This window comes from Sus scrofa, chromosome 14, assembly GCF_054392235.1.
Source record: "Sus scrofa isolate SSC_HxYL_T2T_F1_AM1 chromosome 14, Sscrofa_HxYL_maternal_Yorkshire_Landrace_v2.0, whole genome shotgun sequence".
NCBI lineage: Eukaryota > Metazoa > Chordata > Mammalia > Artiodactyla > Suidae > Sus > Sus scrofa.
This window is the reverse complement of record NC_139396.1, coordinates 45,807,995-45,824,458: the sequence shown is the minus strand read 5'-3', so window position 1 is coordinate 45,824,458 and position 16,464 is coordinate 45,807,995. Positions and strand designations below refer to the sequence as shown.

The window sequence follows — 16,464 nt, the reverse complement described above, 5'->3', positions numbered from 1 at the left end:
TTTGTGGCTGCATTTTTATAGAAGCACTTGCAAGCCTCAGAGAAGCAATTCTTCTGGACAAGCTCCCTTGACCACAGGGCTTCACCTGCTTCATTATTCTCCATGATAGCAGAAGGTGTCCACCATGAGAGGCCATATCAGTAGTCATGCTTGAGTGTGTTCACTCATTTACTCATGGAATCCTGTCATTAATGCATGCATTTACTCATTCACTCATTAATGCATGCATTTACTAATTTACTCAATCAATCCATATTTACTGAGTGCCTGCTAGATGCCAGATTTTTTCCTATGCACCGAAACAAAGTCTCTCAAGGAGGTTATATTTGGGTAGGAGAAAACAAAAAAATATATATACAAGTAAATAATTAAAACAAGCAAGATAAGTTTTCTCAGAAGAAAATAGGAGGATGTGATAGCAACTGGCAGGATGGAGTCTCCTGCAGATAAGATGGTCAGGAAAAGCATCACCAAGTAAGCGACATCAAACCAAGACCTAATTAATTGACCACGAGTCAGAAAAACAAAAGTGATGAGGGAAAGAGCCTTCCAGGTGGAAGAAGCAGTAAGTACAGAGGCCCTGGGGTGGATACAAGTGTAGTATGTTCCGAAAGACAGAGAAGGTCCCAGCGATAAGCAGTCATGGTAGGAATCAGGACTGAAGGATCAGGTGGGGGCCAGAGAGCACAGGGTCCTGTAGGAAAGAGTTTAGATTTTCATCCGGGTGCAGTAAGAAGCAACTGGTGGGAGTAAGCAGCGGGGACATGATTCAATTTTTGGTTTACTAGGACAGCTGTGGTGTGGCTCTAGGGAATAGTCAGTCTTCGGAAGAGGATACGTGTCTGAATGTTTTGCAAAACTGAGGCTTCACCTGTTGGCTATTGTAAGCAGGGAGCTTAGAATATTAGATATTATAAGCAGGGCAGATTTGAGAATATTTTGCCTCCATCTCTCAACCACTCAGCCCACAAAAAAAATGTATTACATGGTTTCTCTATGCCAGGCTGGGCACTGAGGATATATTGATAAGCAGAAAGAATATAGAATCTGTCCACATTGTTCTTAGAGCCTCCTGGAGGGGGACCAGGACAAAAGCAAACCAGACAGAAGGCTCCGCAAGTGCAAAGGCCCTGGGATGGTGGAGCATGCCTATAGGAAGAACTGAAAGAAGTGTGTCTGCGAGAGAGGAAGAGGCTTGGCTTTCCAGACCGTAAGTCATCTGGCTCCTCTGTGTCTCTCTGGCTTCATCTTATAATTTTCTATCCCCCTCCTCATTCTATTTCTGCAGCTCTGACCTCCATTCTGCTCCTCAAACATGTCAGGCTTCTGTCTTAGGCCTTTTGTACCTGCTGTTTCCTCTGCTGGAACATCCTTTCCCCAGATTTCTCACAACCTCTTTTCACCCAGGTAGCCACCCACATGTCACAGGATCAATTATGCCCTCCCCAAAACTGAATATAAAGTAGCACTTTGGGGAGTTTCCTGGTGGCTTAGTGGGTTAAGGACCCAGCATTGTCACTGCTGAGGCTCAGGTCACTGCTGTGGCACAAGTTTAATCCCTGGCCCAGGAACTTCCACATGCCACAGGTGCAGCCAAAAAATAAAATGAAAGAAAAATAAAGTAGCACTTTTATCTTTATCATGCTTTATCCCCTTGTGTTTATCATCATCTGACATATACCTGAATCTCCTTATGAACTCTTCCAGAATCAAAGGCAGCCCCTAGGAAATGTTTGGCACTTACTAGGTATTCAATAAATATCTGTTGCATGAATGAATGTGTCTTCAGGTGAGGGTTTTCATGGGGGTAATTTCCTGGAAGGGTCTGCAGGAAGCCAGTATCTGAGGCATCTGTGAACCCATTTCCTCTGATACTCAGCACGTACTACTTTACAGGTATGTAAAGTTACCTGGCAGGCCCTTTATAGAGCAAAAAAGGTCTCTGAAAACAACTATTACTATCATGATGAGATGTGGGCTCCTGGTTTATATAACCCATCACAGACTGTGGAAGGGAAGGCACGATTGTCTTCAGCTAAACCGAATCAACAGGATAAAGACACATGCATGACCCATCAGTGATATTTGGAAACAAAAAAGCCAACACGTGAATGACCAATGGAATAATTATCAGTGCAAACAGACCCTTGTTGGCCCTGCTTCAGAGCTGTAATTACATAGCCTTAACATAAAATGAGCATCCTTCATTTACTGAACAGCATGCCCCCTCTGCCCCACCACTCTGAGAACGTTGAAGATGGTGTTCGGTACAGGGGGAGACAATTCAGTCCATGACTGTAACCACAGATCTTCAAATGACAAGATGCCGTGATGGCCTTCAGGGTGTCCTTCTTTAACCCCAAGGAACTGCTCCTGCTTTACACACTGGCTGATCATTGACTGAAGCCGCTTTGTGAAGACTGGAGGGGTCCCCAATTGGAGGACAGAGGGCTCTGTGGCCACAGTGCACTCCATCTCCAACACAAAGTTCCCTGACCTCCAACCCCCATCCTTAATGACACACACCACAGCCAATGACTCCATCTCTCACCCAACACACTCCTGAACCCTGGGCATCATCCTTGACCCCTCCCTCTCTGTCATACTCCATGGCCAATCCATCAGTGGATCAAGGTGTTGATTCTACCTTGAAAATACCCCAACGAAAATGATCCTTTATGCCCACCCTGGAGGAAGCGCCCGCATCTTCTATCTAGAGCATTGCTCCGAATCCACCTCCTTGCTTGCCCTCCTGTTTCTTGCCTTGTTCTCTGCTCCTCACTCTCTTCTCATGGCTGCTATGCTATGATTATGCAATGACTCTTTTTTCTTTTCTTTTCTTTTCAGGCCGCACCTGTGGCTTATAGAAGTTCCCAGGTTAGGGATGGAATCGGAGCTGCAGCTACTGGCCACAGCCATAATCACAGCAAAGCCAGATCCGAGCCACATTGGTGACCTAAGCCACAGCTTGCAGCACTGCTGGATCCTTAACCCACTGTGTGAGGCCAGGGATCGAACCATCCTCCTGGATACTAGTTGGGTTCATTACTGCTGAACCACAGTGGGAACCCCAACCCTTGGAATTCTACTTGGTACCCTAAGACCCTGCCCAACATTTCCCAATCTAAGCTTCATTTCTACCTCCCCACCTCTCCCTCCCTGTTCACCAGCCACCTTCCCAAAACCAAGCATCTGCCCATCTCAGGCCCCTTTCTCTTCCTACCTTCTCTTTCCCTGAAGGTCCACAGGCCCCTCCTTCACTTCCTGGAGAAGCCCTTACTCTATTTAGTTGATGTGTCTGAAAGAGAACCCTTCCCCCACTGTGTTTTTTGTTTTTTGTTTTTTTGTTTTTTTTTTTTTTTTGCTTTTACGGCCACACTAGCAGCATGTGAAGGTTCCCAGGCTAGGGGTTGAACTGGAGCTACAGCTATTGGCCTATACCACAGCCACAGCAACGTGGAATCTGAGCCACGTCTGCGACCTACACCACAGCTCATGGCAACACTGGTTCCTTAACCCACTAAGTGAGGCCAGGGATCAAATTCACAACTTCATGGCTCCTAGTCAGATTCATTTCTGCTGCACCATGATGGGAACTCCCTTCCTCCCTTTTGAAATGGTTGGTCACTACCTCACTTCTGGGTGCTTCGCCCTCACTTGTTTTTCTTCAAAGCACTTATAGCTGCCTGATATTCTGTGACAAGTGCATGTCTTCTTCTGCATGGACTCTCCCAGTGACTCTCTTTTGCTAACTGCAATGTCCCTGCTGCTGGGAGCCGAGTAGGAACACAGGCAGTGCTGGAGCAACATGTATGAATGAAGGCAGGAAGGCGTGAATAGTCATGCAATAAAAAACACTCACAGGCCGGGGACCTGACTGTGTAGACCCGTGTTGAGATGCATGGAGACATCCCTTTTCCTTAGTAGGGATGCTGGGGGTGGGGCAATTCCCAACAAGATAAAGTGGACATGTGGTAGGAGCCTCTTTAGCCCAGCTTTGTTCACTATGATGTTTTCCATATCTTGGGTGTATTTTTTTCAGGCTGCACCTGTGGCATATGGAAGTTCCTGGGCAAGGAGTAGAATCAGAGCTGCAGCTGAGGTCTATGCCACAGCCACAGCACCAAATCCGAGCCACATCTGCAGCCTCCACCACAGCTTGTGGCAATGATGGATCTTTAACCCAAGGAATTAGGCCAGGGATCAAACCTGAAACCTCATGGACACTATGTGGGGTTCTTAACCCACTGAGCCACAACAGGAACTCCTTCTGTTGTGTTTTTTTTGTTTGTTTGTTTGTTTTTTTGTTTTTGTTTTTGTTTTTGGCTATGCCTGAGGCATGTGGAGGTTGCTGGGCCAGGGATCAGATCCAAGCCACAGTTGCGACCTAAACCGAAGTTGTGACAATGCGGGAACCTTAACCCACATCATGGCACTCCAGAGACGCCACCCATCTCATTATGCCACAGCGGGAACTTCTCCCTGAAGATATTTTTCTTTTCTTTTCTTTCTTTCTCTCTTTTTTTTTTTTTTTTTTTTTTTTTTGTATTTTTTGTCTTTTTAGGTCCGCACCTGTGGCACATGGAGGTTCCCAGGTTAGGGGTTGAATTGGAACTGTAGCTGCCGGCCTACACCACAGCCACAGCCACGCAGGATCCGAGCCACAATCCGCGACCTACACCACAGCTCATGGCAACACGAGATCCTTAACCAACTGAGCAAGGCCAGGGATCAAACCAGTGTCCTCATGGATACTAGTCAGGTTAGTTAACCACTGAGCCACAACGGGAACTCCTGAAGATATTTTCTGCTATATTGTTCTGCATCCTCTAACATAACATTCCAAGTAAGAAAATCACCTTCAGTGTTCCATGGTTTGTTTTCCTTCAGAAAGAGTAGATTCCCTTTTCTTAAGGAGTGAGAATTATGTAATTGCATATTTCCTTTTTCATCCAGACCTCATGGCAACTCAGGCCAAATTAGAATCTTAGAGTAACTATGTCTAAACTCCAAGCTGGCATATTTGAATTTTCCTTTCTTTTTGTCTCAATTCGCTACTTCCATTTGCTATTCCATTCATATCATTTGAGCACGTTACATGTGACGGTTTGGGGGATTTGGTGATATTCTTGGAGAGAAGCATGATAAAAACATATACAAAGATAATGACTGACAGTTTTTTTTTTCTTTTTACGGCTGCACCTGCAGCATATGGAAGTTCCTGGGCTGGGGGTCGAATTGGAGCTGCAGCTGCTGACCTATACCAGAGCCTCAGCAATACCGGATCCGAGCAGCTTGCAGCAACTGAGTGAAGCTGGAGATTGAACCTTCATTCTCATGGATACTAATTGGGTTTTTAACCCACTGAGCTACAACGGGAACTCCTTAATTATTATTTTTAAAAGTCTAAAAATCAGGATGAATTCAAATCAGGTTAAACATTATTGGTTGGGTTCATGTGTGTGGGGGTTCTAGACAGTTTCAGTATTATTCCAGCTGGATTGTCTTAGAAAATAGCCCCCAATTCAGTCTTATCTGTTTCATTAAGAGCTTTTGTATTTTGAAGGAAAAAGAGGTGTTCCATTCACAATTTGGTAAAAACCAGTGATGGTGTGGTCATCACCAGACCCTACACTAAACTAGCAGTTCAGTGTCTTTGCATGTTCCAGATGAGAGTTAAGGGTCTGGAGCAGAGCTGCCTGGTCCAGGCTCTGCTGCATGTAAGCTGGCCTACCCTCTACCCTCCATGTGGCCTGCCAGCCTGGGAGAGTTCACTTTGATTCTAGGCAAATCGGGTTGACTGAAACTGGGGATCCAATTCATTTTCAAATCAATGACAACCAGAGACCAAACATCACACTCCAGGGGCTATTGTGGGGTGGGGGTGGGGGTCTGGGCAACTTTTGGAAATGCAAGATTATTATTTTACCCAAGAGAACAGAAAGGGCAGGATTTTCTAAGTCAGCTCCATCTCAGCCCAGCGCAGCCATCACTGCCTCCCTTTTCTATCACCAAGGATGGGCTTTGCTGCTCAAGGAAAAAAAAGGGGGGTAGGTAATTTTGAACAGCCCTTTTATGATTCTGACCAAAACACCAGAAGAAGAACATGAAAATCACTGTGCTTTTGAATCAGGTCCAAATCAAGACACTGCTCATAAAACACACAGTTACCCCACTTGGGGGTGGTTCTTTGAAAGCAGCAAAGTTTAGCAGGTTCTGTCCAAGAAACCAGGGGTTCCAGCTACTGCTGAAGTAAAATCATCACCTCCCCGATCTTTTCCCTCCTGCTCTCAGCTCCAAAAGTTAAGGATGGCTGAGACAGGGTTTTGCAAAATTGCAAGACATTCTCTTTCCTTCAACTGCTAACTGCTACAGAATCACCTCCTTGAAAAGGACAAATCCTTTTTTTTTTTTTTTTAATCGAAGCACCAGTGAAGTTCCCAGGCTAGGAGTTGAATCAGAGCTGTAGCTGCCAGACTACGCTGCAGCCACAGCAACATGGGATCCAAGCCTCATTTGCGACCTACACCTCAGCTAGAGGCAATGCCGGATCCTTAATGCATTGAGCAAGACCCAGGATGGAACCTGCATCCTCATGGATAGAAATGGGGTTCTTAACCTGCTGAGCCAAAGTGGGAACTCCAGGACAAGCCTCTTCTAATCTCCAGGTCTTTCTTCTCTTTCTCATAGAGCAAAAATCTTTTGAGAAAGAGCTCCATTTGCTTCCACAAAGGACCCAACACGTCCTGCATTGCAGCCCTCTTATGGGCACTCCATCACTTAGTCACTCGGTCCTGAGAAGAACTTTATGGGGTGATTACTCAGTGCCTGGCTTTGTTCCAGGAATAGAGCCTGGGAAAAGACAGAGCAATGGGAGTGAATGGAGTCAGGGCAGAGAGGTCCTGAGAGGCAAGGGTGGCCGCACAGCACTGGGCAGAGGCCAGTGTGAACTGGAGACTGGCACTTGCCATCTGCCTCTATACGGATTGAATCATGAGCCACTGCAGCTGCCGACCCTCAACGCCCCCTGAAAGGAGCTCAGGGTGGAGACCAGGAGTCAGGACCTCTGTGCTCTGGAAAAACTGGCAGAACAGGTCTCAGATAGTTAGATATTTTCAGGAGATATTACAAGCCCAATTCTTGCATCTCCTCATATCTAGGAAAGCACTAAAATCCTTTATAATGACAGATGTCTGCTCCTTGTGACTGGCAGTGACCTTAAACCATATGCTTGGTCATTGTATCTCCCCCTTCGCCAAAATCACATATATACTGACCTTCCCCCCAACTTTTGGGAGCGTGTTTTTTTTGAAGCTCTTTGAAATGGTGCCTTCCAGGCTCCTCATTTTGTCCCAAATAAAACTTAACTCTCAACTTTTAGGTTATGCAACTTTTTTAAGCTGACAAAGTAAGGGCACCGGGCTTTGGGTAAGGAAGCTGGGGATGGGGGTGGGGGTCATGTGGAGGGTGTGGGGATGGCACTGGGATCTGATTTCTATTTGAACGGTACTGCTTTGACCACCACATGACACACAGGCCAAAACAGCCTGGGAGGTGGTGGGAGGTGGTGACCAAGGGGAGGCAATTGCCAGAACCCTGGCCCCATGAGGTTGTCATTTGTCCCCATGGGGCCCTCACAGCCATTAACCTCTCCCATTCTTGCTGCTTTCCTGGTGACAAAGATGACTGTGTCCACTGACAGCTGTTCACATCCTGCCAATCGAGCTAAAGTCCTGCCTCTCAGTACCTCCCTTATAAATAGAGCCGAAAGGACAATCCCATCCATGAAACACACTCTCCCCTCCTGGACCACAGTCCAGTTCCCCAGACCCTGGAATTCCCTGTCTCAAAGTCCCTAAGCTTACTCCCAACTCCCTCACAGGCCTTCTCCCCAGTCAGCCCTCTGCCACACAACCATGTGTTCCCCTGCACGGGAAGGCAGCCAAGGGGAGGGGTATTTGCAGGGTGGGATGGACAGAACCCAGTGTCTGCATGTGTGCAAGGCTCTGTGATGAGGCTCAAACCCCAGGTCAGACAGAAGGGCAGCAGGTCCCACAATGCCTGTCAGAATGCATGACCCTTTGCCCATTCCAGATAGGAGGAAAGATTGGCCTGAAGCCTGGCAGGCAGGCAAACGGGAGACCAGAGATTTATACAGGTGGGAACTTCATGCCCTGTAATTATAAACAGGGTCTCCTCTGCCCACAGGTGACATCAGCACTATTGGCCACTCCATCAAATAGTCTAGGTGGGGCAGGCTGAATGATGTTGCCCAAAGATGTCCACCTCCCAAGCCCTGGGGGCTTGTATCTGTGTCACTTTACATGGCAAAGAGATTCTGCCGATGTGATTACATTAAGGACTTTGAGATGGGGAGATGGTCCAGGAGGATCCGGTATAATCATAGGGTCTTTACAAGAGAGAGCAGGAGGTCAGAAAGGAGAAAAGATGCCTATTTATGGCTTTGCAGGTAAAGGAAGGGGCCAGGAGAAGCTGTCAGAAAGGGAAAAGGCAGGGAACAGTCCCCCTAAAACCTTCTGAAAGGCAGGCAGTTCTGCCGGCGCCTTGATTTTTTAAAAATTTTTTAAAAATTATAGCTGATTTACAATGTTCTGTCAATTTTTGCTGTACAGCCAAATGACCCAGACACACACACACACACACACACACACACACACACACACACACACACACACAAATATATATACACACATTCTTTTTCTCACATTATCTCGTATCTTGGTGCCTTGATTTTAGCCCTGTATTTCGAATCTGACCTCCTGAACCATAAGAGAATACATTTGTGTTACTTGACACTGTGACTATTTGTTACAGCAGCAATGAAAAACTAATGGTACCAGTGACATTTTTGGGCCCCTTACTTCTTTGCCCTGGAGGTGGCCCTGTGCATTCAGGGGGATAAACAACATTCCCAGCTTCTACCCACGAATACCCAATAGCCCCCTCCCAAGCTGTATCAAATCAAAACTGTCTCCAGATTGTCAAATGCCTCCTGGGAGCACAGTCACCCTGCCTGTGTCACCTAGCCACCTCCCGACCCTGTCCTTTATGGTGACTTTATTCCAACAGACCCTCTGCAAAGCCCCTGGGTACACCCTGGATTCCAGCCCATCTTCCATTTAATTTACCAAACATTAGCTTTCCCAAATTCTCTGGCTCTTGTCCCCCTACCATAATAAAAGTCACCAGAGGAAAAAGGGTATATGTATGGGCATAACTGACTCACTTTGCTGTACACCTGAAACTACTACAATGTTGTGAGTCAACTTTACTCCAATAAGATTTTTTAAATAAGCATAAAAAATAAAAGTCACCAGCATGAATGAAGCACTTGCTTTCACCTCAGAGAACTCACAGTCAGTGATCGAGGCAGCTATTGAAATGAATAATTACGGGGTGGTATCTAATTCCTTGACAACAGGTTCTAAATTCAGAGTAACTGGGCAAAAGTATCATGGTCAGGGTTAGCCTTGGTCCTTCCTCCAGAGAGGGCAAGGGGGACACAGGAGTGTCTCAGAAGCCGGCAGCCCTGGGCACAACCCAGCCACTTCCTGAGGACCACACGAGGGGCATGGTTTACCGTCTAGCTAGCTGTGACAGAATAGGACATCCTCACTCTTAAATTGAGATGTGACTCACCTACCATAACTTTTATCCTCTTAAAGTATATACTTCTGAGGTTTTGGCACCTTCGCAAGGCTGTGTCATCATCACTCTAATTCCAGAACATTTCCATCATTCCCAAAGAAACCCCGTATCCATTTCCCACCTCACCCTAGTCCCCTCCAACCACTAATCTTCTTCTCACAGTTCTAGCAATTTCCCCAAGTGAGTTAAAATCACTTCCTGATGCCAGAGGGCCGGTGGGTGCATCAAGCTCTGTTCCGTGCTTGTGGAACACTAATGCTTGATATAGGTACTGGATTGTAGTACTGCAGGCAATGATTATTTTATTCTTTTACGTTTAAAATTTTTTTGCCCACGATGACAACCCAATAAAATGTTAACGCTTAAAAAACAAGAGCCAAAGAATTCATTCAGCTTAACTCAGAGACATCAATAGCAAATCAACCCACCCATTAAATATTGAAGGAGATCCCAGCTCATCAGAAATGCATGAGGCTATCCAATTACTTGCACCCTGATAAGGCAATTTTCTGACTTAGCTATTCTCTTTATAACAAAGGTCGTTAACCATCTGAAGAACAGCATAAAATTCATGAAGTTTGAAAAACCACTGTAGACACCTTTGGTCTTCAACTTAAGCACAATTTCCATTTCAGAGCGCAGTCTACCATTCTTAGCTCAGCTGTGTTTAACATCCTAAGAAATGTAAATGCATAATTGGTTTTACGGGATCGCTTCCAGAAACATTCGAATTTTGTTATTTATTGCTTTTCATACCACAGAAAAGGGAAAAACACCCCCAGAGTCCTGAATTTTGATGATGTTGAAACTCAAAAGGAGTTTCAACCACTTCCTGATTTGGAATCCCACAGTCCCTCCTTCCTCGCGCTGACCCTAAGGAAAGCAGAAGGGGAAGCCCGTCCTACCTTTAGGACCTGTTCTAGGTTCTCCAGCTTGGCTTGGAGCTCGTTTTTCTCCTTCACGGCCAAATCACGTTCTCTGGTCACTAGGGTGAGCGTGTGGTTAAGCCGAGCATACTCTGCTTTCACCTACAAGTAGCAAAGATGGAGAAAAGGGGCTGTTTACAATATGCACAGGAGCTGCAGAGGGCATTGGTCCTCAGCTGTCAACTTCACTTCCCCTTTAATTTTATTTTGGAAACCCTTCCCCTCACTCATCCCCCATCATGGATTTCACGGTGGGTCCTCTCCTGCTGGGGTGAATCCAGCTGACCAAGGGCTGGCCAATCAGGACACAGCCTCCCTCTTCATCCCGTCCATCTTCACCACAGCCACAGTGATTGGCTCAGGACTAGGAATATGACCCAGGCTTGGCCAATCAGTGCAATCCCATCCCCTGGATATAATGATTGATTGGGGAGGAGAGGGACCCAGTTGCATCTGCGGAGAATGAGATATTGGACTTGCGTAGGAATCTGGGAAGAGACTTCCTCTTTTGCCCACTGGCCTTGGAAAGTTGAGGACAAAGGCCATTTGCCATCACCAGGGAAAGGAAATGGATGTAGAGTCAAGAGATGCAGAGGGAAAGGCAGGGTCCCAATGATGTAATTTGAGCACCTAGATCAAGCTGTGCCTGAAGCTAATGTTTTCCTTTCTAGTTACTTGGGCCAATAGACTTCCTTGGTTTGCTTATACCAACTTGAATTGTTTTCTGTCCCTTGGAACCAAAAGTCCTAACAGACACAAAATGTCACTCAAATTGTCCACCCATACTGTAATAGGGAAGAAAAAAATATCTGACTCCATATTGGAGCTGGTCTTTTTACTTTAACCATATATTCTATTGCTTTTGCTACAAGTTAAGAATGTTGTATACAGCCTGAAATAGGCAGCCACTCTAAAGGCTATGACCTTTAAAGGTGAACACTTTCCCACCCATACAGAGATAAAAAGTTGCAAAACAGAGAATAACACTGGTCTAATTGGAGGCTTAATACAGGAACATCATGACCTGACCTAGGTGGACAGCTGCAAGAACAAAGGATTCTGATATCAAGAAGTTTGTAGCCACTAAGACACCTCTGAGTATAAGAGAAGCCCAAATTCTAACTTGGGTAAGATGGTTCTTTGGGACACTAGTCCACCACCTTCTGTTTATTGGCTTTCTGAATAAAGTCGCTATTCCTTGCCCCAACAACTTATCTCTTGATTTATTGGCCTGTCATGTGGCAAGCTGTACAAGCTTGGACTTGGTCACCTTACTAATTATTGTGTCTAAAAATCTCACCCCTGTCTTAAAAGTGGATAAAAATGCCGATGAGGGTTCCTAGGGATTAGACTAATAGCAGCTCCAATAACATCAAAAACTACATCTATCCTCAGCCCACAGCCCCTAGGACCATATTTGGAACTTAGCTGGCAGGATTCACTAATCCTCAATATTTCCTATAACTTCTTTGAGACAGATAAGGGCATGCCCTTGTTAAGAGAAGTTACCTCACTTATTCCCCATTAGTTTTCATCATGCACCATAGTTTAACCTGAGCACAAATTTTAGTCTCTTTCCCTCCCCCTCCCCGAACGTTACAACATGAATTATGGCTTCAATAACAGACTGTCACAAAGTCGTTTTTTTTTTAGCTACAAAAGTCCCTTCTGTTTCAAAGGCTTTATGTACAGAGTGTTCGTGACAATTTCTGAGGCAGAGAAAGAAAGGAAGGCACCCACTTGGCATTCCTAAATGGAACAGGGTGATGGGGAAGCTGTTATTAAGAGGTCATGGCGAGGTCTGATTCACAGAAGTGTTTTAATGCCATTTTGCTACAGGGTGATGCATCAGGCAGTGAATGTGGGAAAAAATTCAAATGCTCCCTGGAAAATGACATGACCTATGTGAACTAAGCAGAACCCGCCTTTGAACCTCAACCCCAGGTTACTGAAAGCCATCACTTCTCATGTTCTAGCTAATCAAGGAAATCAGAGTTGAGAATAGTGTTTGAGTGCCCCCAAGCTCAGTCTCACACAGTAGCCAGAACAATCTTTCTGGACTATTAGTCAGAACTTGCCACTCTCTAACTGGGGGCTTTCATGGAAATTAGAATAAAATTCAAACTCTTGGCATGGCCTATGAAGTCCTGTAGCATCTGGCCCACCCACCTCTCTAATTTGACCTGCTCCTAGTCACCACACTCAGCCACCCTGGCCTCTTTTTTCTTTCTTTATTTTTTTCTTTATTATTATTATTTTTTTTTTGCTTTTTAGGGCCACACCTGCAGCATATGGAAGCTCCCAGGCTAAGGGTCAAATTGGAGCTGTAGTTGCTGGCCTATACCACAGCCACAGCAACATGGGATCTAAGCCGCATCTGCAACCTACACCACAGCTCACAGCAACGCTGGGTCCTTAACCAACAGAACAAGCCAGGGATAGAACCCACATCCTCATGGATACTAATTGGATTTGTTACCACTGTGCCACAACAGAATGTCCCACTTGGCCTCTTCCCATCCGTTGAGTGTGCCAGGCTCATTCCCATCCCCAGGTCTTTACATATGCAGTTTCCACAGTGGCACATACCTGCCCACCTCCCACTCCAGCCCCAGTCTTTGCCAGTATGGCCTCTTCTCATCAATTATGTCACTCCTCAGACAAGTCTGCCTCCACTCCCCTCACCAATTCACCCTGTTTTATGTTCCACAGGCATTTATCACTATCTGAAATTATCCTAGGAGCTGTTTACACTTTTCTTGGGGGTGCTCCTCATTAGAATGTAAACTCTGATCAGACAGGGGTTTTCTTTTCTGATTCAATTCCCTGTGGTTAAGAGTAGAGAAGCAGGGAGTTCCCATTGTGGCTCAGTGAGTTAAGAACCTGACTTGTATCCAGCACGAGGATGGAGGTTCAATCCTTGGTCTCCGCTCAGGGGATTAAGGATCTGGCATTGCTGTGAGCTGCGGTGTAGATCCCAGATGTGGCTCGAATCTGGTGTTGCTGTGGCTGTGGTGCAGGCTGGCAGCTGCAGCTCTGATTTGACTTCTAGCCTGGGAATTTCCATATGCTATGGGTGTGGCCCTAAAAAGAAAAAAAATTGAGTAGAGAAGCAGAATGAACAGCCAAAGTCCACATAAGTCAGGTGTTTCCAAGAAACTCAGACTCATGCTTTGTAAGGAAGCTGACTTGGGATTTCAGGCTCATACTCCCAAGGGCACTGACCAGGGCTTTGGTCAAGAATAGCCAACCCCCAACCTACAGATGTGACTCTGGAAACTGACAGGCAGGCACCAGACCTGCCCTCCCACAGGCATGTTGCAGATGGGGGTTAGGACAAACCTGAGAGGGTCAGGCCTGCCCAGAAATCCTGTTTACCCCACATGGAGCTAAAACACTGTGCTGTCGTTATGGGAAACACTGTAATCATTATAGTCGCTTAATAGAAAGCAATACTGTTGGGGAGAAAAAATAAGTTTTATTTGTCTTGAACACAATGCTCTAAAGGAAAGCAGACAAAGATGAGGAAGAGTCTACAGAGGACTTCTGGGCAACTCAAAGCCTCTGGAAGTTGTTGGCATTTGCTCCTAATACACTTCATCTCATGCCGAGATTGTGGTTTTGCATTTCTTCTTCCTTTTTTTCCTTTCTTTATACTGCTGCACCTGCAGCATGTGGAAGCTTCTGGACCAGAGTGAAATCAGAGCTGCAGCTGCCGGCCTATACCACAGCCACAGCAACACCAAATCCCAGCTGGCATCTGCAAACTTCGCGGCAGCTTGCAGCAATGCCAGATCTTTAATCCACTGAGCAAGGCCAGGGATCAAACCTGCATCCTCGTGGAGACTATGTCGGGCCCTTAACCTGCTGAGTCACAATGGGAACTCTGGTTTTGCATTTCTTTGACATAATATTTTCCATCATATTCCCTTTCTGTTTACTGGCATGTTTAAGGTCATTTCTCTGGCTTGCAACAATGAAAAGAAGGTCTGTTGGTAAGGAAGGATGGGGGTAGACAAAGGGATTGATTTGGGGGAAAACAGAGGTAATGACTCCAAAAAGATGTCCACATCCTAATCCTGGAGTTTGTGAATGTTGCTTTATATGGCAAAAAGGCTTGAAGGTGTGAAGGATCTTGAGATGGTATATTGTCCCAGGTTATCCAGATGGGACCAGCGTAATGGCAAGGGTCCTTAGGAGGGGAAGGTAGCAGAACTGGGGTCAAAAAGAGAAATTTTTGAAGACACTATACTGCGGGCTTTGGAGATAGAGGAAGGGCCCATGAGTCAAGGAATGTGGGCATCTCTAAAAGCTGGGGGGAAAAAAATGAGAACATAACTCTCTCCTAGAGATTCTGGAAGGAACACAGCCCTGCCAACACCTCGAATTTAGGATTTCTGACCTAGGCAGTTTTGTTCCGGTGTCTCCCTAGTTAAGAAAGGAGGAGAAGAGAAAGGTGTTAGAAACATTAGTTTAAAAAGACTAATCTCCCCCATGAAAAAATATCTTTTTGTAATAATATCTTTTCCAATAAATGAGAACTCTCCACTGTTGTTGGCCACATCACCCTGATGGATCACTTAACTCTGCCCACATCCATCTAAAGGCCCCCCCCATTGTTTTTTGGGGGTGTGCCATTTCTTTCCCACAGAGACACCGGTCTCAGTGACAGATGAGCAGGAATCTCCGGAGGAAAATGACCCCACATGAACACAATGCTTTTCAAGAAAGGCTGTGGGAATTCCCATTGTGGTTCAGCAGGTTAAGAACCCAACCAGTATCCATGAGGATGAGGGTTTGATCCCTGGCAGCAGAAGCTCCCATTTGACTCCTAGCCTGGAAACTTCCATATACTGCAGGTGTGGCCCTAAAAAAAAACAAAAAAAAAACAAAAAAAACCCCAGAAAAGACAGTCTATGACCACTCCAGCTACAGTGAGGATGTGACATTCAGCTGAGTCTCGGTGACCACAAAGCCACAGACAGCCCTGTAGGATGGCACTGCCCAGAGGCAGGAGCTTACGTCCTGGCCCATCTCCAGCAGCGGCCTCCGCCCTGCCTGCAGCTGAAAGAACCCCAGCTCGAAGGCACAGAGAAGGGCCTTCTCTCTGATTTGGGGACAGCCAATCCTGCCTGGAAACAGGACTCAGGCCTTGAAATAGATACAATAGAACTTACAAAACAGAAACAGACTCAAAGTTGATTTCAAAACCAAACTTTTGTTTACCAAAAGGGAAACATGTTTGAGGGGAGGGATGAATTAGGGGGTTGGGATTGATATACACACTATTGTCTATAAAATATATGGCTAATAGGGATCTACTGCATAGCACAGGGAAATCTACTCAATATTGTGTAATAACCTATATGTGAAAAGAATCTGAAAAGGAATGGATACACATATGTGTATAACTGATTTACTCTGCTGTACGCTTGAAATTAACACAACTTTGTAAATCAACTATATTTCAACAATTTTTTTTAAAAAAATTGCTATTTGTGGAAATTGGAGCCACAGACTCCAAGAGATAAGATTCTGGTACTTCATGTTTATGAAGTAAATGAGATAGTTGTATGAGATGTCCTCTAGCAAAATAAATGGTTCAAAAATGAGAAAGACATGGCGTTTCCATTGTAGCCCAGCAGTAATGAACCTGACTAGTATCCATGAGGATGCCAGTTCCCTGTTAGGTAGAAAGCTAAGAACAGTTGACTCTTACAAGATTTTGCTTTTGAACAAAGGGAAAAATAGATAATGATAATGCCTATTGGGCTGACTTCATTTGAACCCAGGTGAGTAAGAAATTTGAAATCAGTTTTTTTTTTTTTTTTTTAAAGTTGAGTTTGCGGCTTCCAAGGCATTGAACCCA

General features: G+C 45.4%; 1 protein-coding gene across 21 annotated transcripts in view; it reads right to left on the bottom strand.

The window, feature by feature from the left end:
- RIMBP2 (RIMS binding protein 2) overlaps positions 1 to 16,464 on the bottom strand; it is a 339,454-nt gene that overhangs the window by 92,557 nt on the left and 230,433 nt on the right. For all 21 annotated transcript variants that reach the window (XR_014825816.1, XM_084993473.1, XM_084993468.1 and 18 more), the window contains one exon: positions 10,575 to 10,697. Coding sequence is in view for 4 of the 21 variants with exons in the window: in XM_084993473.1 (XP_084849599.1) it covers positions 10,575 to 10,697 (123 nt within the window). In the remaining 17 variants the exon portion in view is untranslated. The remainder of the gene's footprint in view (positions 1 to 10,574; positions 10,698 to 16,464) is intronic.